At 40.5% G+C, this 27,707-nt stretch overlaps 2 protein-coding genes and 1 non-coding gene across 3 annotated transcripts in view; all 3 read left to right on the forward strand.

The window, feature by feature from the left end:
• The first annotated feature begins 1,372 nt into the window (after window positions 1–1,372).
• LOC138144764 (zinc-alpha-2-glycoprotein-like) lies at window positions 1,373–15,376 on the forward strand. Its single transcript, XM_069066180.1, has 6 exons — window positions 1,373–1,515; window positions 2,543–2,803; window positions 3,738–4,004; window positions 8,180–8,458; window positions 8,654–8,770; window positions 14,813–15,376. Exons 1-6 carry the CDS (start codon window positions 1,431–1,433, stop codon window positions 14,881–14,883), a joined length of 1,080 nt encoding a protein of 359 aa, XP_068922281.1. The 5' UTR covers window positions 1,373–1,430; the 3' UTR covers window positions 14,884–15,376.
• On the forward strand, window positions 13,502–13,666 carry LOC138146273 (U1 spliceosomal RNA). The gene has a single exon (XR_011164443.1). It is a non-coding gene; the product is annotated as a U1 spliceosomal RNA (small nuclear RNA).
• Window positions 15,377–25,486: 10,110 nt separating the features above from the next.
• The window catches only part of LOC138145618 (major histocompatibility complex class I-related gene protein-like), a 30,533-nt gene continuing 28,312 nt past the window's right edge, over window positions 25,487–27,707 (forward strand). The window contains exon 1 of the mRNA XM_069067319.1: window positions 25,487–25,649. Within this exon, the coding sequence (XP_068923420.1) occupies window positions 25,568–25,649 (82 nt within the window). The 5' untranslated portion in view covers window positions 25,487–25,567. The remainder of the gene's footprint in view (window positions 25,650–27,707) is intronic.

Consider the following 27,707-nt stretch of genomic DNA (forward strand, 5'->3'; position numbering starts at 1 on the left):
GAGAAGAATGTTTCAATGACTCTATGGGGGTGGCGATGGGGGTGGAAAGGGTAAAAATATTGCTACCTCCAGTCTTCCCCACACATAAAAAACAAGAGAAATAACAAAAACACCCTTGTCAAGAAATAACTGTAGTCAAGCAGAAAAGAAGGCATAGAGAGGCTCTGTCTGAAGAAGTATTTCTCTTTCTATAGCTCATGCCCATTGTCTATCAGGAGATTTATTTTTTTTCTGTATTATTTGCCCTTAGCTATAAATAATATAAATTTAATATAAATCCTTGAAAGGAGGGGTGGTCTCATTTTGTCTCTGAATTTTCAAAGGAGAGTGCAGTGCCTTGGCCGTGATTGGTCCTTAGTAAATGTTTATTGAGCTGGGTTTGAAATGTTGGCATGAAGTCCAGGGAGAGATAGTGGGAGGCAATTGGAAAGAAGGAGAGTAGAGACACAAGAGGAAATTTGATGTCAGAAGTATAGCTTCTGGAGTGACCTGAATTATGATGATTGATGCCCAGGGATGGGGCACCCGTGAGGGGAGAAGCCAGACTTATAGTGAGGCTACATATGGAAAGTGGGATTCAATTTTAGAAATGACCCCAGGGGGATGAGAAGTAGCTTTCAAAGTAATATTTATCAGTGATGTAATTATCTAAAATGGTTGATGGTTTCAGCCTGAGGACTTTCTGAAGGCAAGAACTGTTGGTCCCAAAGCCTGGGAGCTCCAGGAAGACAGATTCTTTGTCTTTCCTCATATACCAAAGGACCACAGAAGGTAGGCACTATGTTGATCCATTAGAATAGGGATTCCTTGTAGACAAGATCATCTCTATCACTTGACTAGGGACAAATCTCATGAAAGTGGATCTCTCTGATTAGAAATAATAGCATAACTTATATAGATAACATTTAATTTTTGCAAAGCACTTTATATATGTTAACTTATTTTTAACAACATAATCCTGTGGAGTAGGTGCAATTATTATCCACATTTTACAGATAAGGAAACAGAGACAGAGCAGTTAAGGGACTTGCTAGGGAGTGTGTGAGGCAGGGTTTGAACTCAGGTCTTCAAGACTCCAGGCCCAGCACTCTATTTCCCCATATCATCTAACATGTCTTTAATTCAACTTACAGCTACGAATGTGAGCTGTGCCCATGGCATGGTGCATCCCCACTCTGCAGCTCCCCAACAACCCCAGAAAGCGATGAGTCAGGGGTTTCCTGCTCTCACCACAGTCTCCATTTCACTTCCACTTTTACCCCTTCCAGGCATGGGCGGATTCTGAGGGCAGGGTATTGTCAGAGTCAACATCAAAGCAAGGAAGGCCTTGGTTTAAAGTAGTTTCTTTTCCTGCATAGGAGCCAATAGCCTGAGGAGGGTATGGACTGGTAGTTCTCTTAAGTATAGACTCTAAACTGATACAGAGAGGAATGTTGAACTGGAGAAGGAGGAGAGGATCATTTTCATCCTGGCTACTTACTCTGATGTTATTTGCTCTGAGGGAGATCCAGACAGGTGAGCCTGGCCAAGTTGGAGGAGGGGAATGTAGACTCTGGGTTTGACATGGGAGGCTTGGTATGATGAGAGAAACACAAATAATGACCTAATTCCCTGACCTATTGTGGGGGAGACCCTGTCTGTATTCAACATTCTGGGAACTACCAGTCTGATAAAGGAGACATTGATCATGACCTCAAGGAACTCCTAGTCTGATGGGGAGATGATACAGACAGAAGAAATATAGAGGAGTAGAGAAGCAAAGATGTAACTGGGAGCATCTTATTACCTTGTTTCCTGGGGATAAAATTCAAGTGACCCCAACCAATCTGAGTCAATCAGAGATATGTCTTCACAGAAAGGGATATTTTTACCTAAGACAGAGGTTGTGCCTTTCAAGGCAACTTCCTAGTTTTTGTTTGTTTCTCAATAAGAATCAACAGGGATCAGTGAAGGACCAGGGTTGTAGCAGTCAGAGCAGTGTAAATAAAGGAGAAATGAGAGTTCTACAGCTTTCTTTAATGTGCTTAAACTTCAAATATCTCCTGAGATGGACTTGACTCATGCCTGGGGGAGAAGGGCAGGATGGGAGCTGTCCAGGCTGTCCTACCTGAAGAGAGGAGGAAGGATCAAAACAGGTCCTTAGAGAGCCTGAACAAAGATTTGGTGAGGGGAAAACATGAGGGTTGGGTCTGCAGTGATAAATACCATGGGTCATTTATAATATTGTCTGTGAATACAAATGTATGTTTGAAACATTTAGCAAAACTATCCCAGCCTGGCAGTTTGAACAACACAGCCTGTTCTAGCTACACATTCCATTAAAGGATGTTTCTCTCATTCATATGATAGGGAAATGCAGGATATCTTCTCCCGGACACAGGGTACCTCCCTCCTGTGATCTGAGCCTGCTCCAAAACCATGATTGCCTATAGAAATGATGAAGAGAAATATTGGGAGGTGGATGGGTGTAGGGAGATTCTCAGCTTCTGAGCACCTGTCATATCTGACCTCTTCTTTCCATCTTTCCCATTTTGCCTTTCAGCCTACCACAAACATGAAATAAAACACACTGCAGTGGGCACATCCCAAACTCTCTTTGATCTCATTATTGCTTCCTTCATTGATGACATCCCTTGGGCTTCCTATCATAAATCAAAGCACCCGATGGTGGTGAAGGCAGCCTGGATTGCTGAGGTTGTGGGAACAAACTTCCTTGAGGATATGCGACATTTCACATTGAACCACGAGGGAGTTTATGAGTTCACTATCCAATACTTGACAATAAATGACACTGAGACTGAAAGTAAGTCAGTTACACATATCCCTTGGCCCCATCCTTCCCTTCATCCTAACTCATCTCCTGTCAACCAAGCCTGCTGGACTAATCCCCAAGAACCTGCTTGATTAGAATACCAAACCAGGACCTCAGACTAGAGTCAGGGCTATGAAGGATCCTGTTCTGAAGCACATAGTCTTCCCAAGGAAAAACTTTGCAAGTTTCTTTAATCATTGTCTGTGAACTGAAGATACTGAACTTTGTAACCTTCCTTGGTCCCTGAATTCAGTGATGAGTTCCACTTGATTCCTTGGCTCCCTGATATCCTCCTCCTCCTCTTCCTCTTCCTTCTCCCTCATCATCATCATCATCATCATCTTCTCCTCCTCCTCCCTTATCTTCTCCTTCTCCTTTTTCTCCTTCATCTTCTCCTTCTTCTCCTCTTTCTCTCTTCCTCCTCCTCCTCTTCTTCCTCCTCCTCCTTATTCATCTTCTCCTTCTTCTCTTGCTCCTCTTACCTTCTTTTTCTCCTCTTCCTTGATCTCTCCCTCTTCTTGGCACCTGATCCTAATTTCTGCTTTCTTTTTTTTTTTGATCTCTCATTACTACTCATTATAAACCACATAAATGTCCTTATTCTATGGTCTACATATAAAATAAAAGAGAATATATGAATTCAGAAATAATAAAGTAGGACAAGTAGGAATGCATATAAAAGGCTGAATTATTTGTGACTCCCAATCTTCTCTGTCCTTTAACAGTTCCCCTTCCTATCTTTGCTAGGATTCTTCTTGGGCTTGGAGAACCAGGTTCCCCTATAGCAGCTGGAATATTTCTACCTCACATGCATGTTGTCTCTAAAGTTCACAAAACAAATACTTTTCTCTTCTGGGACCCACAACAGGATTTCTCTCCATACCCAGTTTTATCCCAGAGTATTCCATGTTTTTCTTCCCCACAGGGAACCACACATTTCAGAGTTATTTCAGTTGTGAATTAGATGGAGATATCCTGTTGAGTACCTTTATAAAATATGGCTTTGATGGAGAAGACTTGATCCAGATAGAAGGGCTAGAAGCAAAATGGATGGTTCTGAACCCTAGGGCTCACAGCTTAAAATTTATTTTGGAAAGTACTATCTGGACTGAAGTGAGAAAACGTGAAAATAAGAGATTTTGTGTTGGAGCCATGCAGAAAATCCTTCAGAAATCAAGCATGAAAGAGAATCGTGAGTACATTTATCCCCATCATTTACCAAGCCACCTCTTCCATCTTACTGTTGTAGTAGCTAGAGTGCTGGAAGTAAGAGGCAGAAGACCTGGGACTCAGCTCTCTATAACAATACAATAATATACATAGTATAAATGTGAGGAATTATCTTTGTTCATTTATTCAGATGATAGAAGTTCTACTCTGATTCCTCAGTATGGCATGGAGCTCACTGTAGATTCTTTAAGGCAGTGTTCCCTTCCAATTTTTTGAGAGTATTACCCTTTTGTTTTCTGAACATCTACCTTGCACACATTACAGTTGTGTTGTTGACAGTCCTTCACTGGGAAAAAAAACATTCAGGTACTCAAATGCATCTGTCATCCTCTCCATGGGGATTTCACCTCCAATGACACAGATCGTACTTCCTTCATCATTGCCATCCTGAGCAATTCTTGTCTCTGTCCTTCCATAAATTTGCCACAGGAGGTCTGCCCCACATGATTTGGCATTTCCCTGATTTCAATTTTACAATTAATATTTGATTTGTTAGTTAATATAAATATATTTTTAGAGGATTGAAAAGTTTTGACCTCAGGGAGAAATATAACATCTGTTTTACTTGTCTTTTCTTAATTTTTTAATTTTAAATGGAAATAAATACAATTCTCTCTCTCCTATCCTTTTCTAAGGTAGGAAAAAATAAAAACAAATTCCTTGTACCAAGTACACATAGTTAAGCAGAACAAACTCTGTCATTCTCTGTGTTTAACAAATAGTCTCATCTGCATGTGAACCCATCCCCACTCTGGCAGCATGTGGGTAGAAAGTCTCATCATCAGTCCTGTGGAGTCTTGGATTGTTATAGCATTGATTACAGTTCTTACAGCTTTCAAAATTGTTTGTCTGCATTGTATTATTGTTTTTGTATAAATTATTCTCCCAGTTCTCCTCATTTCATTCTTTTCCAGCTTTTAAAATCTTCATTTTAAAGTGTTCAGTTTAAAGTATTCATTCATTTTTATAAAATTGAAGTTATGGTATAAATTGTTTTTGTGGTTTTGCTTATTTTATTTTTCGTCCGTTCATACAAGCATTCATGTATTTTTGAAATCATGTATTTTTTCATTTCTTTCACAATAATATTCCATGTCATCCATATACAATACTTTGTTCAGCCACTCCCCAATTGGTGGGTCCATCAGTTCATGATGGGATCATGCCCTCAGACCATACATGTCCCAATTCATAAATATTTATTAAGCAACTACTGTGTGCCGGGCACTGTGCTAAGCACTGGGGATACAAATAAGAAAAAGAAAGATGGCGCCTGCCCTCAAGAAGCTTATAATAGAATAGGGAAAGACAATACACAAATGAGGGTATGGAGAGGATGTGGAATACTAAGATACTAGGAAGTATCTTGTACCATGGAGTTGAAGTCATAGGGAGCTCCAGATGCTTTAGTCTCCAGGCCAATCAGAGGAGAAGAGGCTGAGGGAGGTGGTGGCCAGGCTTGCGTTAGTAGCATGGTGGTGATGAGAAATGTTCAGCTTATATCCTAGGAGGGGGATATTGTTTCATGGAGTTGAAATCAGTTACAGCTGCAGATGTAAACTGAAGTGGTCCCACAGGAATCACTCTACACTCAGTCCTGCCTTATCTCACCCAGACTCTTCTGGATCTCAATTTCTTTTCCCTCCTGCCTCACCCCAGTCTTTCTCAATGTCATAATTAAGGATAGCTAATTCCTTCGGGGAAGAGGGGGTGGGAAAGAAAATTGATTCCCCTAAACCATACAAAAGAATAAAAGAATGGCGGATCTTCCATTCTGTTTCATTTATATCTTGGAAATGAGATCTTTAAGAGAAACTTGTGGCAAATATTTTCATTCTTTACTTTCTTCTGATGTCAAATGGATACCAATGGAGCTCTCTGGTCAGTCATTTGTTACTTCTTCCATTTTCCATGGACCAGACCATCAACTTTCCCATTCATATTTTTCCCTGATTTCATTCTTTATTCCCATTATTCTTTGAAGCATGATATCAAAATGCTATTATGAAGTCATTAGTGCTTTTGAATGGATTTTCTTTCTTGACAACACCATTACCTCTATTTGAAAAGCTATACATATTTGGAGACATTGTTTATAGTTTCTGTAGAAAATATCTGTAATAGAAAGAGTATAGCATTGAATTCCAAATCCATTGTCCAATTTCTCTGGTCCTTAGCTTCCTCATATATAAAATATGGGTCTAAGTCCCTTCATGTTTTACATAGGCCATTGATTTAGTCCAACCCTCTTACTTTACAGCTGAGGAAATCAAGTCCCAGAGACGTTAAGGGACTTGCTTAAACTCACAAGGAAAGTAAAGACCTGATCCAGGACTTTTCATGAACTCTCAGTTGAGCTCTTCCCACCGCATTATGTGACCTCATGGTGCTATGACCTGAGTCATTGTAGCAAATCACAGAATACAGTAAGTCCCATGGAGGAGGTTTCTTGGAGTCTTTGGTCTGTAGGAGGGGAACTGGTGATACAATATGATAGCAGAGAAATTAAAGTCTGACTTGGGCTACCAAGCAGGGGCAACTTGAAGCATATACTTTGGGTCTGTTGAGAATGGCCTAGCAGAGGTAACCGCTGGTAGAATCATTATTGGGTTACTGTGAGGAGTTTTTTAGGTCACAGAATATCTTGAATATGTGTCTAAAATTGGATGGAGAGTCTATGACTATGGCCGATAGATTGGGCACCTAAGTGGTGCCATGGATAGATTAGTAGACTTGGAGTCAAGATGAGTTTGAATCCATTCTCAGAGACTTAGAAGCTGTGTGACTCAGGACTTGTCACTTGACCTTGGTTGGCCCTATTTTCTTCATTTATAAAATGGGTATAATAATAGAACCTACCCTTTAGGGTTCTTGTGAGGTTCAAATATGATAATACAAGTAAATTTCTTAGCTCAGTGCTTGGCACATAGAAAGCACTATGTACATGTTACCTATTATCATTATTATTATTATTAAATAACCTCACTTATGTAATTGAAGTGTTGACATAGTAAAGAAGATTGTGGTCTTCTCATAACATCAGCTGCTTATCATCATTGCAGTCAGTTTAGATGTTTCTTGCTTATATAGAAATTGAGAAGGACAGGATTTCCAAGTTGGTAAGAATGTTATTGGTATGTAAAGAATCCTGTCTTCTAAAATATGCCCAATGTACATTCCTTTATCAAACCTGAGGCGATGAGACATATTAGGTGTGGAATAAGACACGTGTGTGTGTGTGTGTGTGTATTTCTACAAAGACCCTGAGGGTATTTTCCTATCAATATATATTTGCTACAAGAAATGTGTCTTTCTTTTCTTTTCTAATAGAACATATGAGAGACAGATATTAAATAGTTTTCTGTTAATAAAAAGGAGAGTGGGAGGTGGTGCAGATGTTAACTCTTGCGGGCTTTTATCCATGAGGTCACTACAGCATTTGTTTTGCTGAACTGTTTTGTTTGGTTATGAAAGATCTCTCACAGAGTGGGAGTAATCTCTGAACACTTATAATGTAAAAATGCAACATATCAACAGAATGTTCAAATATTGATATACAGATAAAAATAAAATAAACAGAAGTTAAACTTTCAAAAACAATAATATTGTAACATCTATATGAGAAAAATAACTGCCCTTTTTAAGACAACAAAGAAGTAAAGTTGCTGCTTATTATCACGGTTACTTAATATGATAAAATAAACTATGATGATATGGCTAAGCACTTTGCTTTATTAGTATAATGTGGAAATGTTAAAAAATAATGTAGTAACGCCACAAATGATAGAAATGTGATAAGTGGCCATCCCATACTCATCTGAGGCCCTCTTGGCGAGGGGAACTCCCTCCCTCCCCAGGCATTGGATTCCAGGTTTTAATGCTCATCTTCATAAACAGCAAAAATGAGAAAACAACATCACAAAACTTAACAAAACATAAACAACAAAAATGGGTTCCCGCTGTGTACAGACCAGGGTCTTAGATGCTAAGAGAGAGACAACTGATACTGCTGCAGGAAGGAAAGAGTTCAGAGTTGGTCAATACGGGGTAAGAGGGAGGAGGGAGGATGTGGGGACCAAAGCATCCTAATTCACTTTAGGCATGGCCTCTTACTTCTCTCTTGTCTTCTGCCTTCAGTACCACCTGAGGTGTATGTGTCCCGCCGAGATTTCCCCAACGGCACTATCAGCCTCTCCTGTACAGCCACAGGCTTCTACCCACAATCCATCCTGATGCACTGGAAGAGGGGTATTGATGCTGCTATATGGGGGGAAGAGAGCTCCAGCGGCACCCTGCCGAATTCTGATGACACCTTCTATCTCCGAATCTCCCTGAAGATCCCACCAGGAGACACAGGGACAGGTTATGCTTGTGTGGTAGATCACAGTCAGCTGGAGACACCAGCTGTGTACCCTGGTGAGTGTCTCAGTCAAACTACAAGGCCCATTCCCTGAAGGCCAAGCATGGGATTGAGTTAATTCCTGCCCATATTTATCCCTGCCTGGTAAAGGGTCCAAGGGCAAAGTTCCTACTGGGCTTTCTCCCCATTGCACCATGGAGAAATCGAATTCCCTCAGTCCCTTTAATTTGCTAACTTTTTCCCTTTTGCAGTCCCTGAGAAGCCCTCCAAGTGGAATCTGTGGGCTGTTGCCCTAAGTGTCCTTCTATCAGCCATCCTGATGATTAGCTGCTTTGTGGCCTTCACCAAATGGAAGAAGAGAAAGGCAAGTGAGTATTGTTAGGTGAAAAGGAAGGGGATGGGAAGAAGAGAACACAAAAAATAAAACAAGGTGTTATTCCCAGGTTGATGTTAATAATTGTGTCCTCTGTGAAAAAAAAAATCCCAGAAACACAGAATCTCAGAGTAGGAAGGCACCTTGAAAGCCACCTAATCCAAACCTTGTAAGAACGTAATTTCTCTGTCCAACATTCCCAACAAATAATCGTATATCCTTGAAGACATCAAGTGACATAAAAGTCACAGCCTTAAGAAATGTTTTAACTGATATGCTTATTTATTGGGAAGAAAGTATGGCTTAGAGGATAAAGAAGACTTGGGGTGAAGTTCAACTTCTGAGAGAAACTGGTTGCTTGTTCCTGGGCAAATCACTTAACCTCTCCACATTCCAGGCAACTCTAGTATTCCAAGTTTTAGAGAAGATGCTAACTTCCATCGATGGAGAGTCTCTTTACCTGAGTTTTGCAGACTGTCTGACACATAGCATGCCTTAAATAAAGGCTCTTTGTAGACCAGCTTACCTGGGCATTCCTTCACCAGTAAAATAGCAAGCATAGTTCCTATATTTATATTTTGGTTGTATATCAGCTACATTTTCCACTTTATTCATCCTCTACTTTTTTCTAGAAACTCATCCCCCTCCCTTGTTTTACCTTTTTTTTGGAAGGGGAAAGGCAGGGCAATTGAGGTTAAGTGACTTTCCCAAACATAGCATCCCTGAAAACACAACAGTCCAGCTGTGCTCTTTCTAGGACAGAGTTCAATAGGGCCATTCCTACCATCATTCTGCATGTTGTATCTCTATTCCTACATACTAAGATCCCTTTACCTTTCTGGCTGCCATGTCATGTTGTTGACTCTTAAGGAGTTTAATCTCCACTGAATCTATCAGTTTGTTTTTACACAAACAGTTGTCTAGCTACAGTCCCCAACCCCACCATAGGACTTTCCATTTGTCTTTTTAAAATTTAATTCACTGACATCGGCCCATTATTCTTTCCTGTTGCCCACATTATGGATCCCAACTATGCTCTCTAGTATGTTAATTATCCTTCCCAGTTTTCTTTCATCTTTCCAATTTGAAAAAGATTCTATCTATGATTTCATGGAAGTCATTGATTGAAATACTGAGCAGGAGTTTCAGCTAGTTCCTCATGCCATAGCACTGCAGACATGCCCCACCAAATGTTATCTCTGATCCACTGATCATCAGACTTTGGGTCCAGGCTTTCTACCAGTTCTAAACTAAGCCAAGCATAAAATCCATTGCTCTGTATCTTACCTTGAAAGAGACCATGGAGGTCTTTGTCAAATGTGGTGTGAAATCTAAGTCGTTTTCCTAATTGATAATGATCCTGCCATTAAATTGAAATAAAGTTCATCTGGAATGACCTGTTTTCCTTGAACTCATGCTGGCATCTCAGTGGTCTCTTGTGGTGGCTCCAGTTATCTCAGAATCTCAAACAGATATTCCTCTGAACCAGGTGATGTGTATTCAGTCAGGATAGCTACACCCTCTCCTTACTGTCTCTGATTTCAGCTGTCTATTATTCATGTTTGTTCTCATCAAAAGTTATTATTTGTTGGAAAAAGAGAAGCAAGCTCACAGTGGAGCAACAATGTCTTTTCTCTATCATTAGTTAACATCCCATGTAGCCCAACTATTGGCTCTATCCATTTCTTTTTCCTCAGACACATGCCAGGAGGTATTTCTAAGTGAATCAAAACCACAGACCTCCAGACCTTTCAAGGTTCTTCCATCTTGGCCTATTCTTTCCCCTAAGATGGGAATAGAATGAACACAAAGAGAAAAAGGCAGTACTCTAGACCCATCTCCTATAGTCAAGGGGGATATGAACAGGGCAGCCAACTTTCCCCATTCTGACTGTCCAGAGTCAGCTGAAAGATGCCCTCCCTTACTCACACTGGATCTTTGCATGCATAACAAGCTTTACAAAATGTCACCCTTATTGTTGTACTTAGCATAGATCACATCTATCAATTTATTATGAACTTCCAATGTTCATAATAAATTTTTTTTTAAGAAGTGCACTTTTTTGGGATAAATTTTGGTGTTCAGTTACATACATTTCCCAATGAATCTGATCCCACTTCAAGAGAGCTATTCCTAATAACAAATAATAAAAAGGAAAAAAAGTCAAGCAAAACTAGATCAATTGCAAAAATATATATATCAAAAAGCCTTTTATCACATGGAGTATTTCACCCCAAGAGTTCCCCCAGTTCTAGAAAGCAAGGCATAGCTTCTCATTTCTCTTCTTTGGTGTCAAGGCATTTCAATATTATTTTGAAGCCTCAAATTTTTTTTTGCTTTTTGGAGGGGGAGGAAGGGTAGTTGGGGTTAAGTGACTTTCCCAAGGTCACACAGCTAGTACGTGTGTCAAGTGTTTGAGGCCAGATTTGAACTCAGGTCCTCCTGACTCCACGGCTGGTGCTCTATTCACTGCACCATCTAGCTGCCCCATAGCCTCCATTTTCAATAGTTTTATTTTTGTTCCTTCCATTTATATTTTATAGGAATTTTGCATATGGTTTTTCTGCTACTGCTTATTTCACATTGCATCAGCTCATGTCTTCCTATTTTTTCTGTATGCATTATATTAATTTTTCTCACAGCACAATAACATTCCATGATAATTATATATCACAACCTGTCCATCCATCCCTCCAAAGATTCACACCTACTTTGTTTCCAGTTCTTTGATACTACAAAAAGTGTTGCTATAAATATTTTTGTCTACATGAGGTCTTTCTAATCAATGGTAGCTGACATTCATGTCATACCCCGAATGTTCCAGACAGGCACTGTACTAAGTGCTTTAGAAATGTTTTTTTATCCTCACAACAACCCTGAGAGGTAGGTGCTATTATTACCCATTTTGTAGATTAGAAAACTGAGACAAATAGAGGCTAATGACTTGCCCAGGATCACATAGCTACTAAATCTCTGAGGCCATATTTGAATTCAGTTCTTCCTCATTCATGGCTCAACTCTCAGTGCAGTATGGTGCCACCTAGCTGCCCTTTCTGTCAATGATCTTTGTGGTATATGCTTATCTCTGGGACGAGGGCTATGGATATTTAGTCAGTTTTTTCCATAGTTCCAAATTGCTTTGAAGAATGTTTGGAACAATTTGGAACTTCACCAGCCATATATTAGTGTGCCCTTCTATCCACTACCTCTCCAACTGCAACATTACCCTTTTGTTATTTTTTGTAATTTGGAAAGAGGAGGTAAAAACTCAGAGTTGTTTTGATTTGTATTCCTCTATTAGTGATTTGGAACATTACATCGTATAGTTGTTAATATATTGCTTCTTCTTTTCCAAACTGTTTGTTCATATCCTTTGACTATATATCTTTTGTGGTATGGCTTTTGTATATTTCTATGTATCTTAAATATCTGACCCTTATGAGAAATATTTCGTCCAAGGATATTTTCCATTCAACCACTTCCCTTCATAGGCCATGTCTTTATTTTCTTCATACTTTTCTATTTCATATGATTGAAAAATATCAATTTTATCTTATGTTGTCATTTATGTGCCCCTCTTTTATGAATTCAGCCTCTACACACAGTTTGGAAAGTAACCAATTATACACACTAGACTTCCTCCAATTTTCCAGGCTGTCATAATTCTTTTACGCTGTGTTTTTGTATTCATATTCTATTATGTTCCTTGTTCCCAACTTCTGTGCATATTTTTAAATAATCCAAGTTCTCAAATTTTCTCAGCATTTACATTTGTCTATTTAAACAATTTTCTTTTTCTGTCTCTTCAGAATTATTCCTCTTTGTGACCTCAAAAATTCACTCTTGAGAATTGCACAACCCATCTGAGTTGACTTCCTTTTCCAGAATTTTCGTTTATGTGATTCAGATCATCCCCCTCAGAATATTTTACAATTTCCACTTCCCAAATACTATGTTCGTGTCCTTGTGTGTCTATTTTTCTTGTCTCTATCATAAATTCTAAGGTGGTATTATCATTGATGGACAAATTTTCACCATTTCCATGACACCACTCATTACTCCCTTTTAGTAATATTCACATTAGAATATCCTCATGCTGGTTCCTTTCCTATTTGAATGATAAAATCATTATTAAGGAAAGTCAAGAAATTATTATTTGTTCTTTTGGTAGAAAAACCAAGAATTGAGCCTCCTCGTTACTTTTTTATGCCTTTGGTTTTTTTTAAGCTTATAATATGCTTCCTGAACTTTTATTTCCATCTAAGGACTCCAGGGTATATTCTAGTGAAAAAAGTCACTTCATTTTCTCCCTAAATTGTGACTCAGATGTTCTGTACTAGGCTCACACTTTCTGGTTTCTGGATTTCCTTTGATAAACACATCTTCCTAACATACATGGCTACCCTAGATAGTTCCCATTTCCTCTTAAGTAGTTTATCTAGACTTTTTAAAAGGATGGTAAAAGTGTTTATGTACCTGCAGTTTTATAAATGTCATAAGAAAGTTTTAAATTGAAAAGAAAGGGGAAAAGACCAAGGGCAGATTTCATTAAAATGTACAAGGAAAAGGAGGAGAAGAAGGAGGAGGAAGAGGAAGAATTACAGGCAGCAGCAAATAACTCATCTGAGAAAAGATTGGAGCGTTTTGGTGGATTGGAAAGCTCAGACAAGTGCAATATGGACCCAAAATTCAAATGAGACGTTCAGTTGAAATAAAAGAGACAAGGAGACTTAGCTGGCAGGGGAGACAACAAGATGATGAAGGTGGTTTTTCCCAGGGTGAGGCTCAGCCATTGCAAGGCATCTGTGATGACCCCTGCCAGTTCCCCACATGTCTGGAAATTTGCCTGCACAATTTGTGGTAATGGTGTTTTTGTTTGCCCTCCCCCTTTGTGTTTGAGAAAAACAAAAGATAGATCAATCAAAGGGGGATGGTTTCCAATAATAAGAAGGTCCTCATCCTGCTCTACTCTGGCCTCCATTAGGTCCCATTGGGAATCTCCTATTCAATTGTGGGAACCTGCTAGGAAGGACAGAGTGGCCAAAGGTTTCGCATTAGGAGGTGGGTTGAAGGAACCCTTTATGTTTAATGTGAAGGACCCACACTGAGTGGGTAAGTCAAGGAGATGGCAGGGGAATGATAGATGTCTTCAGGAGTTGTGATATGGAAAAAGGAGGAAGGAATGGGAATACACATTTATTACATGCCCACTGTGTTCCAAATCTCATCTAATTTGATTCTCACAGCAACTCTGTGAGGGTAAAGTAGATACTATCATTATACCCATTTCACAAATGGGGAAACTGAGGTAGCCAGAATTTAAATGATTTGCCTAAGGTTCTATAGATATTAAGCATCTGAGTCTGGCTGTGAACTTAGGTCTTCTTGATTTCAAACCCAATTCTTTATCCATTCTGCCTCCTGCTGCATCACGAAGAACAAAAGGAAACACTGCTTCTGCTTGGGCCAAGAGGGTAGAACAAGGAACAATAGGTAGAAGCTTCAAAGAGATCAATTTAGGAGTGATACAAGGCAAAATTTCCTGAGAACTAGAGCTATCTTCAGTGATATGGGCAGCTTTGGGAGGCAGTGAGCTGGTTCCTTTCCAGGAGAAGTCTTCAAGCATAGGCTGGCTGGCCAATTATGGAGGGAATCCTTGTTCATATATGAATGGGGCTAGATGACTGCTGAGGTCCAATCACACTCTGAAATCCTGCAAATCGGTGACCACTCATGGTTGTTGAGGAAAGACAGTCTTTTGTGACTTTCCTTTTTTGATGTATGCATTAACTGAGAATGAGTTACAGAGGGCAGTCATGCCAAAGGGGCATGAACTGAGATGCTACAGACACAAGGGTGCTGAGTAAAGCCAAGACCTTGGGAATGTTACCAGAGGGGAAGTGGAATTGGTGTCTTTGTGACTAATTCCTGAACCTTTATTTCATTTTCTTGCTTTACATCTTCTACTGGGAAGGTAAGGAAGAAATGGACATGGGATTATGGGATGAGCTTAACCCAGGAATTTTTTTTTTCACAGGGACAACTTCAGAAACCCAACTGGAAGGACCTTTTCCTTCTGTTACTTCTCCTGTTATTTGTCTTCAGTGAAGGAATTCATCAACCCACAAGCCTGACACCAAAGCAGGTGCCATCTTTCCTGGTAGCCACCACCTATTTGTCAGAGGGGTCATTTGTTGCATGCTTAAACATAATCCTAATCCTATCTCTAACTGACCTATGTAAGAGACAGGTATGGGATGGGGCATCCAAGGAACCTCCAGCAAATGTAAGAAACACAATTCACAATCCACTTCAGCTTCCTTTGGCAATTCAAAGAATGAGATCCAGGTCACAAGTAGTTAAGATTATTGATGGGGAATATAGAAACAACCAAATGCCTGAAGGTATGGAGAATGAGACTTTCGGAAGTAAAAATATTGATATATTTGCATGAAAGAAGAAGATTAGTTTTTGTTGTTATTGTAGAAAGATATAGGAAGGATTTTCATTCTCTCCTTCTTCACTATAAGCAAGTACTTTGGAAAGTATTTCTGAGAAATCTCCAGACAATATCAACCATTGTCTCCTCTGGGAGCCCTTGTGAGAGGAAAAGTCCTTGGTTACAAGTCCCTGACCCTCCCGAATCTCTCCTAGCAGGATTAGCCTTCTTCTTTTTTTCTTATCACACTGTCTTTCCATGTCTCTCTCTCTCTCTCTGCCTTGCAATCCCTAACCCTATTCTTCATCCTCACTTTGACTTATCTCTCCACCCCTAAGTTCTTTCTCAGGTCATTCCTCCTACACAGGCTTCACTTTCCTCCTTTCGCTATCTTGACCACTTGGTGAACCTGTTCAGCTCTATTCTGTCCTTTTCTCTTTTAACCCTTGCCTCCTTGTCCTATGATTGCTTGTGCCCTGCTAAGAGTCATCTTGGATCACTCCCTCCATGCTTTGCCTTCACTCTTACTCAAGTGATGCTGAACAAAGCTGGAGAAAATCATGAAATTGCTGACTGGTTCACAATAAATATCAGTTATCTCATCTCAACTGAACCATCTTTACAACAAGGCAGTCCTTGTACACCATGCAAATTCCATTGCTTATAATTTGGAGTGTGAAGTAGTTATTAGTGTTATATTAATACAAATAATAATACATAATGATGTAGCATTGAAAACATCTATTGTACTCACTAGATTGATGTAACAAGTTTAAATGCTTTAAAGTCCTTATCACATGGTGCTGCTAACAATTCTTTATATTATACATGATATTTTATACTTCAAAGCACACACCAATGCTTAAAATCAACATTCACAAAAATAAGATGATGGTGTGATGTTTAACATGGGAAATGAAAACACAAACCTTTGCAGAAAAGTGATAGTGGCTTTCTTAGGATAGCAATGGAATTTATTAAAATCAGTGATGGGATTTAGTGAGTTAGTATTTCTATGATGCTTTAAGATTTGTGAAACACTTTACAAATATTACCAAGATAAGATAGCAGAACCAAGAGACCATATACACAGTAACACTATAACTGAGTCATGAAGAAATCAGGGGGAGTCTTAGAGAGGAAAAAAAAAATGGAGCATGCTCTCCTCAAGGAAGAGAGATGTGAGGTTATGAAAAGAAACATTGTTAGACAAAATTTTTGTGTTAGATGATTTTTAAAGCAAATTTCTTTGCTAGTAGAGAAGGCTCAAGCTAGAGAGTGTTTTGTACATAGTTGTTTGTATGCTGTCTTTCTCATTAGATTGTGAGCTCCTCGAAGACAAGTCAAGTATTTATTAAATGCCAGCTTGGTGCCAGTCACTGTGCTAAGCACTGGGGACACAAAAAGAGTCTTACTTTCAAGGAGCTACCAGTCTAATGAAGGAGACAACATGCCAATAATTATATACAAACTCTCTGTCTCTCCCCAGAAAATTGGAAAAAATCATCAGAGAAGGAATTAAGATTTAGACGAGGAGTGTTATTCTATCCTCAGCACTTAGGGTGATGTCTGACATATACTAAGGGGCTTAATAACTAATTGTTGACTTGCTTTGACTTGAATTGTTGTAAAGAATAAAAAAGCATCAGTTCTTTTGTGGTGGCAAAGAACTGGAAGTTGAGGGGATGCCCATCAACTTGGGAATGCCTGATCAAGCTGTGCTATATGAATGTAGTAGAATATTATTGTTCCATACAAAATGATGAGTAGGAAGATTTCAGAAAAACCTGGAAAGACTTACAAGAACTGATGCTGAGTGAAGTGAGTAGAGCCAAGAGAACATTGCATGCAGTAACAGCAACATTGTGCAATGACTGACTTTGTTAGGTCGTTTTAGCAATACAACGATCTAAGACAATTCCAAAAGATTCAGGATGGAAAATGCTATTCACATCCAGAGTCTAAATGCAGATAAAAGCATGCTATTTTATCTCTCTTTTTTTCTTTCTCATGCCTTTTCCCTTTTGTTCTGATTCTTCTTTCACGACATTACTAATGTGGAAATAAAAAAAGAAGAGAGAAAAAGGATTATTAAAATATGCTTATATGTGTAAGGTATATTAAATTTCAAGATTAATGAGTCCAAAGTGAGTTAGAGAAGATAAAAACAAAGATATACCATCTTAGGCTACACTAACAGAAGATTAGTATCCCCCTTGAGTGAGATGAGAGTTCTGCTTAATCATGAACTTATCACATCACACTTGGGGTATCATGTCCAGCTCTGGGTGCCACATTTTATGATGGGCACGATAAGGTTATGAGTACTCAAAAAAGGGCAGCAAGTATAGCAAAAATGCCTCAGGTTCATATGATCTGAAATTGAATTGAAACAACTGTATCTTTATCCTGGAGGCTCAAGAAGGGAGTGAGGTATGATAGTGACCTTCAAAGATTTGAAGTGTTAACACACATGGAAGGGATTATATTTGTTCACAACCTTAGAGGGCAGAACTAGGACCAATGGGCAGGACTTGCAGAAAGGTAGAATTAGAGGTGATGTAAGGGGAAAGACCTGCCTAAAAGTGTTATCCATAACTGCAATGAATTGACTCCGCAGGCAATGATTTCCCTATAATGAAAATATATTTAAGGAGATTGGATGAAGATTTGTTAGGTTTTTAGGAAGGACTTGTGCTCATTTTGTGGGTCTGCAATCAGACTTCTGAAGTCATGTCCGATTGGGAATGAGGAGGAATTTAACTTCAAAGCCTAGTCAAGACAATTATTATTTGTGCGACTTTGGACTCCAAAGTCACAACAGCTTTCTAGGCCTCAGTTTCCTAATCCATAAAAAGGAGATAATTGAAATAGCTGACTTTGAAAGTTCCTAGGACCCCACCTAACAATGGCCATTTGAGGCCATTCCATTCTCCTGATGGGAGGACTAACTTTGTCATAAGGAAGATTTGATCATCACATAGGTGTTAGTGAAAGGAAATTGATCCTTTACTGTGTGTGGGGAAATTGGGAGTGATGCATAACCCAGTGAAGAAGAGCCTATTGTTCCATATGGCTAGGGAGATGAGTCTAGATGCAGTCTCCATTTCTTACCACAAGAGGGAGGAAAATAAGACAGTAAGACGTAGAAGAGTGTGAGATTGAGGGACGAAAAGGCATCCCTTGGGGCAGGGTAGTTCACATTTTTTTCACACTGGCACATAAGCAGCCCTACAAAAAGGTGATGTGAGACCCAGGCCGTATTTCTTAGGAAAGAGGAGCAATCCTGGGTTTTCCATATTTGCCAGTGCCTTTCACTTGACTTGACTTGGAGAAAGCCTTTGACATAACAGCAAAGGCAATGGTGACCTAGGAGTGTGGTCTGTAAATGGCCCTGTGAGTGATATGGTTCTAAGAAGGGAAGATCAAATGCCCCAAACTGTGCCTGAAGCACTCCCCCCACCCACACACTGTGTTATATACTAGACAGAGAGCTGGTTTAGGAAGACCTGAGGGCTTAGTGATGGTGGTTGTGTTTTCCTGGGCAAGTCATTGGTAATGTGCCAGTTAACTCCACAGGTTTGAAACCAATGCTTTCCTTTTTGATATGTATCTCTGGCACATAGTATAATATCTGATACATATTCATAACTTAATACATTCTTATTGATTTATTATGAATATTCGAGGGCAAGTCTTTCTAGATGTTTCTCTTAGCTTTTCACTGGGAATACAGTAGGTGGTTGACAAATAACAGACTAATGCTATGGTCATAGTGTTCAGAGAGGATTGCTCGCATATTGAAGGTTTAATGGTGCTAATTATGTTCATATATCTCCAGACAAAAAAAAATATTCCATTGCCTCAAACCACAATTCTATGTCAACTTTGGGCAGAGGTGGCATGATGGAGACTGGAAGAGTGGGAGAGAAGGAGGGTGAGAAAGGGAAGGAATTCAGAGGAAAAGACTCAATTTCTTAGCTATTTTTTGATGCCCAAAGAAAGAATTTAGTTTCTTCGCACTCCAGCTACTTTTCCTTACTTTATAAGTTAATAGCTAGGCATGAAAACACTTATCTTATAATCCCAAACTCTTGAATTTGTGGTCCCTGTGTTCCTGTCCACCTTCCACAATAAAGAGGCTGCCCAGGAGTTGGGGATTTCTTCATAGAGTAGACTGCTGAGAGTGAGCCAGCAGTCTGGCCACCACTGGGGAAGTGAGGGAAACCATCCGTCCATCCGATAGGTGGCTGCAGGAGGAAAACCAGGTCATAGGCTGTGGGGGAAGTGGTGCAAAGAGGAACCTCAAGGAAGAAGAAGAGTTAAGGAAATTCGTAGAAGATCGGAAGTTTGCCCCAGAGTTGCTAGGACTTCACCCTTATTCCCCTTACCTTGGGTATTTTGGAGTCAATATGTTTACAGTTATATCACCAGACTACAGGACAAATTTTATCACCAGGCACTTGCACTACTTGAACCCACTAGTAACAATAATAAGAGTTAAAATTTATGTAGTGCTTTAAGATCTAGCAAATGCTTTATCTCCATGATGCCATTTCATCTTCACAACCACCCTGGGAGGTGGGTGCTAAGATTATGTCCATTTTATGGATGAGCAAACTGAGTCTGAGAAAGGTTAAGTCACTTGTCCTGGATCACAGGGTTACTTAGTATCCAAGGGGACTGAAACTCAGGTCTCCCTTACTCCAAGGTCAGTGTTCCATCCACTGTTAGCTATTTCTGTTGTTGTCCAATAATTCTTCATGGGTCTTTATGACCCCATCTGGGTTTTTTTGGCAAATATACTGGAGTGGTTTGACATTTTCTTCTCTTATTCTTTTTGCAGATGAGGAAAGTGAGGCAAATAAGGTTAAACAACTTGTATAATATAATTTAATATAAGTGACTTACCTTGTCACACAGCTAGTAAGTACCTGAGGCTGGATTTGAACTCAGATCTCCCTGACTCCAATCCCAGCACTCTATCCACTCTGCCACCTAGATGCCCCAAAAGGCAACCCATTAACTGGCTTCCTAGCCTTAACAGCATAGAGAAACAAGCCCAGGGCTACCAGGCAATTCTTGTCAATTCAGTTCAACCTATGTTTGTAATGTGCCAGTTAATACCTGATGCTTTGAGGTTTGCAAAGAACTTTAAATACATTATTTCATTTGAGCATCACAATAACCATGTGAGGTAGGTACTGTGGGTATTATTGTCCCAATTTGAACAGATGAAGAAACTGAGTCTCAGAAGGACTCCAAGACTTGCCTAGAGGCACACAGCTAGTAAGCGGTTGACATGGGATTCAAACCTTGATCTTTCTTCAGGTTCAAAGTGGTAAAGTTGGAAGAGTTCTAGGTTTGGAGTTGGAGGACCTGAATTCAAGTTCTGGCTCTGGTACCTATTAGCTGTGTGACCCCAAGCAAGTCACTTCACTTCTCTGGGCCTCAATGTCTCATCTTTAGAGTGAGGGGATTGGCCCAGATGGCCTCTAAAGTACCTTCCATTTCTGAATCTCTGATCCTGATTGCAGGTCCAGTCTATTTCCTATGTCTCAATTGAGCACAAAACATTGTTCTAAGTAATGAGAACAACATGATGTCTTAGTCATAGTTTTAGAGTTAAAAGGCGTCTTAAAGACCTTTGAGGCCACCCCCCTTCATTTTACAGTTTAGTAAACTGAGGCATAGAGAAGTCCAGAGACAGCTAGGTGATGAAGTGAATGAAAAATAGGACCTAGAGTCAGAAAGACTTGAGTTCAAAATCTGCCTTGAACACTTATTAGGTGAGCCAAGACAATGGAGTACACAGTAAATTGCTGTCACTCTTTCATTTTGACTTCTGAAAAAAAAAAATAAGAAAATAGCATTCCAGGTAAAATCCTGGAACAGTGCAACCAGTGGAAGGATGGGATGGAGCAGTCTTTTATCCTGGGAAACTTGGGAGATGGAAAAGAAAGGTACATCTCACTTGGGTAAAAGGGGAGCTCATTCCAGGACAGGAAGCACCCCAGCAAGCCAGCAAAAACCCGACTTCAGCACACTAGTGAGAGATTCTGAGCCCCAGGGTGGTAGAGCAAGAAGGCAGACAGAAACAAGATCCTTCACATGCTTTAGCATAGCCAGGGGGACCGGCAGACTCCAGCTCAGAGAACTACCATGTGTGCTGTCCCGGGTGGGCAGGTGTCTTCCAGCAGCAGCAGATCTCCACATTCTTCAGCACAGTTTCAAGCAGACAGGAGTCCTCCAGTGGCCAGATCTCCATGTGCTTCAGTGTAGCCCCAGGAAAACACAGAAAAATCCCATCTGGCCTCAGCACACACCAGACACCACCACTAGAAACCCAGCTCAGCACTAGCTAAACTGCCAGACCCCTACAGCCTCCAGCTTCCAGCACCTGAGGCCCTAGCACACAAAGCCAGCACACAGGCCCCTGGCCTCCCTGTGCTCCAGAAGCAGAGCTCAACTTTAAAAACCAGGAAATAGGCAGACAAGATCAGTAAAAAGCAGAAATGAACTCTGACCATAGGGGTAGGGAAGATCAAAAACAGTTGGGGCTTTGTATCAAGTCCAGGCTCCACTCCCTGCTGTACTTTTGGGTACTGAGAGAAATGATTATTTATCACTTGCATTTAATAACTAATTACTGGATTAGGATCAAGGTTTTCCCCCTTTTCTAATTCCTTATTTGGAAATCAGCCCCTGTAGGTTACTCAGGTAGCTTTTTAAGTAGAGGGCTGGTACTGATATGGAAAAACTCAGATCTGTTCAAAAGTTAAAGTTAGATGAATTGATGGATTCTGGCTGGGTGTGCTTTACTCAGACAGGTCTGAGATAATGTGGATTCTCCCTTTTGTCAAACAGGTGATATGGATAAAGACAATTCTCTTTGGCCAAAACCAGGTAATCAGCATCACTCACCCCAGGCCCTCATTAGAATAGGCCCACTTTTTATTAAATGTTAGCCAATAAGAGTTGATTTGCACCCTCAGAAACACCTGCTTTTCCAAGGGCATATAAGAATTGAATGGGTTCCATGAGTCTTTGGTCTAAAAAAGACAGTCAAATGACCATCCTTTTATTAATGATATACTAACATTATTAATAAAATGGTTAATTCAGCAGAAACAATGTCTCTGAAGTTTCTTACATGTCATGGTATGTCAGTTCTTCTTTGTCTTGACCTGGGTCCTCTGGGTTCTTGTGTTGACCTCCACCTCCTAGAGTTTAACTCAAACCAGGATCTTTGAAGTTTAGAGTGCTAGATACTCAGGACCCCCTCTGGTATCTCATCAGAGTGCTAGGGACCTCAGAGCCCTTGGGCATGGAGTTTGGGAGCCTGAATGCTGCCACACCATTCTGGTCACCACCTCACTCATACTTTTGCTGTTATTTCTCAAGGATCTACTGCTGGTTTACCAATGACGTGGAAGTAGATGGTACTTTTTTTAAAATATTTTGTGTCTTCTCTCCACCCACATGGACAACACCCTGGTACATGTTTCTTGCTAGCCTATCTAAATAGCAATTTAATTTGCTTCCCCTCTTCAAGTCTCCTTCCATTCCAATTCATCCTACACTCAGCCACTGATGAGATTTTTCTATGATTTTATAGTGACATTTTATATCTATGATATATGGCATATATATGATATGTATTTTTCTTTTTCCTTTTCTTTTTTTTTAAAGCAATCAGGGTTAAGTAACTTGCTCAAGGTTACACGGCCAGTTATTTCTGGGTGTGGTGCTGAGTATCTGAGCCCGGATTTGATCCAGGTCACCCCGACACTGGAGCCGGTGCTCTTACTCACTGGGCCACCTGGCCGCCCCTAAGCAATTGGGGTTAAGTAACTTGCTCAAGGTTACACAGCCAGGTGTTTCTGGGTGGATGCTAAGTGTCTGAGCCCGGGATTCGATCTCCAGGTCGTACTGACACTGGAGCCGGTACTCTTACTCGCTGAGCCACCTGGCTGTCCCTTGATATGTATTTTTCTAAGTCTGACCATGTTACAGCCTCCACTTCCAGTGCCCCTGCCAACTCTAGTGTTCCCCCCTTTTATTCCAACATAGTGAGATGCCAGAGCATGAAGCGCAGGGAAGGTTTGCCCGCCTTAATCATTTGCACCGGAGACGCTTTCTACAAGTGAGTACATGGCTCCTTACCGTGGGGGAGAAGGCAGTGAAGAGTGGGAGGCTTTTCTTTGGTGGTGCAGTTCCTTTTTGTGCATGCTAATTTGGCTTCTATGATAACAGTTATCAATGCCTGCCTTTTCCACTACTGCTGGTTTTCTTGTTAAGTATTTAGGTTGGGAGCGTTGATTTTTTTTTTTTTTGCTTGATAATTTCTCAGTTAAATAAGAGCAATTTCCTCAGTTAAATAAGTGACCAGGAGGATAAACTAGAAGGAATCCTGCTGTTGGTATTAAAAGGGAAGTATTCCTGATTGGGATAAAATGACAGTGCCCTGGCCTCAGGGGAGAGCTCTAATGGCATGGTCTGTTGGGCAGTAGGTATGTCCTGGGATAATGATTTCAGAAACATTTAGCATTGTTATTCAACAGATATCTAATTAATTCAACCCAATTCACTCTGGATCTCATGGATTGGACAATAATAGGTCCCTGCCCAAGTACCACTTAATGGTTATTTTTTGGACCCTCCTGGCCCCCAGTGAATATAAATAATAACTGTTTTTCTCTCTTGACCAGCAACCCTGAGAGTCTTGCCCTGCGGTTTGATTTTTTTTGCCTTTTATTAAAGGGGCCATCCTTGGCTCTTTAAAGAGTTGAATTTACTGAAAGGACATTGCCTCACTCAAAGTGAGATCCTGAAAAGATCTTAGATTAAAAGGGCTAAGGTTTCCCCTGGGCCATCTCCAGTCATCCTGATCAATATCAGGCCACTGGACCCAGATGTCTCTGGAGGAGAAAGTGAGGCTGACGATTTTCACAGTCCTCCCTCAATTAAGTCAAAGTCAACTGCAAATCATATCATCAGCTCCCTGATGTCCTGGTGCTCTTCAAGAATGGACAAGCTCCACAACTTCTAGGATCTAATATAAGCTCTTTTATTTGGCATTGAAAGCTCTTTATAATCTGACCCATTCCTACCTTTCTAGTTGCCTCACACTTTATTCCCCCTCCCACTCTATGATCCAGCCATACTAGCCTGCTGTAAGTTTATCATATACAGCACCCCATATCCCATCTCTGAGACTGTGTCTTGGCTGTCCCTCAGGCCTAAAATACTCTTCCCCCCCACCCAACCCCTTGGCTTCCCTGATCTGCAAGATTCAACTCCAGTCTTACCTTTGGTCAGAAGCCTTTCTGCATCCCCCAGACGCTAATGCTTTCTCTTTTCTACCTGGTCATCTGCATGTTGTTTTCTCCATTTAAATACAAGCTACTTGAGGATAGGTGCTGTTTCTTTCCCCTTTCTTTGTATCCCCCGTTCTCAGCATGGTGCCTGGCACATATTAAGTGCTTGCTTTTTGATTGAATCATTGCCCAGTACTGGTGATGCAGAAAATAAAGTTGCCATCTCCAAAGTCCTTGGCACTGGTCTAATGGTTCAACATAAGAAATAACTGGTTTTGTCCATGGAAATGATATTAAAGAGAGGGTATTACCATTGGCTTCACTACCAACTCCTAAGAATCTACCAGGGCCTTTCCATCTCACTTGCCACTGAAACTGCCAGCATGCATTGTCTCCCCCTTTCAGAACGGAAGCTGCTGAGAGTAGGAAGTGTCTTATGTTCTATTTATAGCCCCAGGATTTAAGACAGTACTTTCCATGTGGTAAGCAATTAATAAATGCCCTTTAATTAATTTGTTCATTCACTCAGCCTGGGTTTCCCTCATGACAGAAACTATATTTCCTTTATCACATTGTGGATTCCTTGAGGTGCATTCTCATCTTCTCCATTAGTCTTAGTGCTTTCTTACATGAAGTGAATTGGACTGGCATTTGCAAATGTCAATTGGGTGAATGCCATTGTGCCAGTCCCCACCTTCCGTAGTCACTGATCTGGGCCTCCCCAATAACACCTGAAAGTGATTATATTCTAGAGTTTCCTGTCCTCAGCCACAGGCTCACCCATATCTGCCAAGAGCATGTTCTGCCTGGTGACAAACATCCTGGGTGGCAATGATAGGAAGACAGAGACTCGGCACGCCAATCCCAGTGTGGGGATGAATAAGAGATAGAGAGTCACTATGTATATAGGGACTTTATTTCATTTTGGGGATCTGCAAATGGTACAGTCTTTGGGAACTAATGTTCCTCTTTACTGGGGTGAAATCAAGTTGAGACCTGTTGAGGAGACCAAGAACCAGCCTACAGAGTAAAAATGGAGAACCAGAGGAGGAAAGGCCCATTGACATCCTGGCTGCTTATGCTATGCGTGTTTGCTTTGAGGGGAGGCCAGATAGGTGAGTCTAGGGGGACACGGTGGGAGGGAGGGCTAAGAGAGTGAGGGCCTCTCATTTTTGAGGATGTGTTTGAGAAGGTAGGCATAGCCCCTGACCCATGGAGCCCCTGGTAAGATGGGGAAGTAGGACATAAACAAAAAAGAAAACAGAGAGACAGAAAAATAAGGACATGATTGAAAACATCTGGACAGAGTTGGGGATGATTCTGACCTGACCCAGGATCCAATTTAAATGCCTCTTTTTGACACATAAATTTCTTTGTAAGATTGAATGTGACTCAATAGAAGAGATGTGAGAGCACACTCCGAAGCCATCCCCTCCTGGATGTGGGAGATCGCTAGGTGTTACATAGTACATATTTTTGGACTTTTTCAATGTATTTATCAGTCGTGATGATTTTTCCTCCATTTTTCTTTTCTTTTTAAAAATACTATTTGTTTTATAGAATGGCTTGGGAGGGATGAAGGATATGGCAGAAAGCTATGAGGATAAAAAAGATATCACTAAAAAGCTACGTACAAAAAGGTCCTTATATTTCCAGTCCCCCTGTGAGCTCTAGGGTGTCCCCATTTATTAACTCTGGGATCCAATATAAGCTCTTCTATTTGACATTTGAAGCTCTTTATGATCTGACCCTTTCCTACCTTTCTAGTTGTCTCACACTTTATTCCCCCTCCCACTCTATGATCTAGGCTTACTAGCCTGCTCTAAGTTTCTCATAGACAACACCCCATATCCCATCTCTGAGCCTTTGTCCCGGCTGTCCCCCAGGTCTAAAATACTCTTCCCCCCACCCCTAACCCCTTGGTTTCCCTACTCTGTAAGATTCGACTCCAGTTGTCCCCTTTCCAGCCTTCTTATATTTTGTTCCCCTCTCCAAGATCTATGACCCAGACATACAGCTGTGCTGGCCTGCTTAGAGTTCTTGGAAAATTCCCATCCATTTCCTTTCTCTGGCTTTCCTCCATTTCTGAAATGCTCTCCTCTGCTCTGCCATCTCCCTGGTTTCCCCTGATTCCTTCAAGACTTAGCCTAACGAAACCTTCTGCATGAAGGTTTTCCCAGGTCTCTCAGCTGCTGGTGCCTTCTCTGCTTTAACTTTTTGTTGTTCAGTCATGTCTGACACTTTGTGATTCCATTTGTGGTTTTCATGGCAAAGATACTGAAGTGTTTTTCTATTTACTTTTCCAGTGAATCCAATGGATCCATTTTTGTCAGGCAATCAGAGGTTAAGTGACTTGCCCAGGGTCACATAACTAGGAAGTGTCAGAGGCTGGATATGAACTCAGGTATCTTGACTCCAGGCCTACTGCTCTATCTACTGAACCATGAGTCGTCTCCTTCCATTTAATTTGTATAGTGTTGTTCAGGAGAGTCTGACTCTTCAGGACCCCATTTAGGAGTTTTCTTGGCAGAGATGCTGGCCAGAGATGTTTGCCAATCTCTTCTTTAGCTCATTTTACAGAAGAGTAATCTGAGGTAAACAGGGTTAAATGACTTGCCCAGGGTCACACAGCTAATAAGTGTCTGAGGCCAGATCTGAATTTAGGAAGATGTGCCTCTCTGACTCCAGGCCCAGCACCCTATCCACTCTAGCCCTTTAATTTATATAATTTATAAATTTATTTATATTTTTATATTTATTTATTTAATTTATATAATTTATATTTGCATCTCTCTATCATTGAAATATGAGCTCCTTGAAGGCATGGGCTGTTGTTAATCTTTCTTTGTATCCCCAGCATTTAGCATAGCATCTAGTACAAAACAAGTGTTTAATAAATGCTGGTAGACTGACTGACTAGTTCTAAGCAAGTGGAGTTAAGCAGAGACATTTTTTAGAAGAATGCCAATGTCATTGAAGGAATGTGGAGGAAGGAAGAGAGCAATCCTTGGGAGAGGCTTTAAAACAAGAATAGAGGAGAAAAAACAAGACACAGAATTGACCTTTAAGGCAGTAGGGTCTAATGGGCAAACTTTCATTGGTTACTAATTTGGGAGCCTAGTTCCATATCTATCTATCTATCTATCTATCTATCTATCTATCTATCTATCTAT

Source organism: Petaurus breviceps, unplaced genomic scaffold (genome assembly GCF_028583685.1).
Source record: "Petaurus breviceps papuanus isolate PSGF00001 unplaced genomic scaffold, PetGlider_PUasm1.0 139, whole genome shotgun sequence".
NCBI classification, from domain to species: Eukaryota; Metazoa; Chordata; class Mammalia; order Diprotodontia; family Petauridae; genus Petaurus; species Petaurus breviceps.

What these genes read in the sequence shown, in the direction of transcription:
- LOC138144764 (XM_069066180.1), top strand. Translation starts at nt 1,431, where the DNA reads ATGTTGAACTGGAGAAGGAGGAGAGGATCATTTTCATCCTGGCTACTT. An exon ending in GACACCAGCTGTGTACCCTG is followed by an intron (nt 8,459 to 8,653) that starts GTGAGTGTCTCA and finishes TCCCTTTTGCAG; the next exon opens with TCCCTGAGAAGCCCTCCAAG. An exon ending in ATGGAAGAAGAGAAAGGCAA is followed by an intron (nt 8,771 to 14,812) that starts GTGAGTATTGTT and finishes TTTTTTTCACAG; the next exon opens with GGACAACTTCAGAAACCCAA.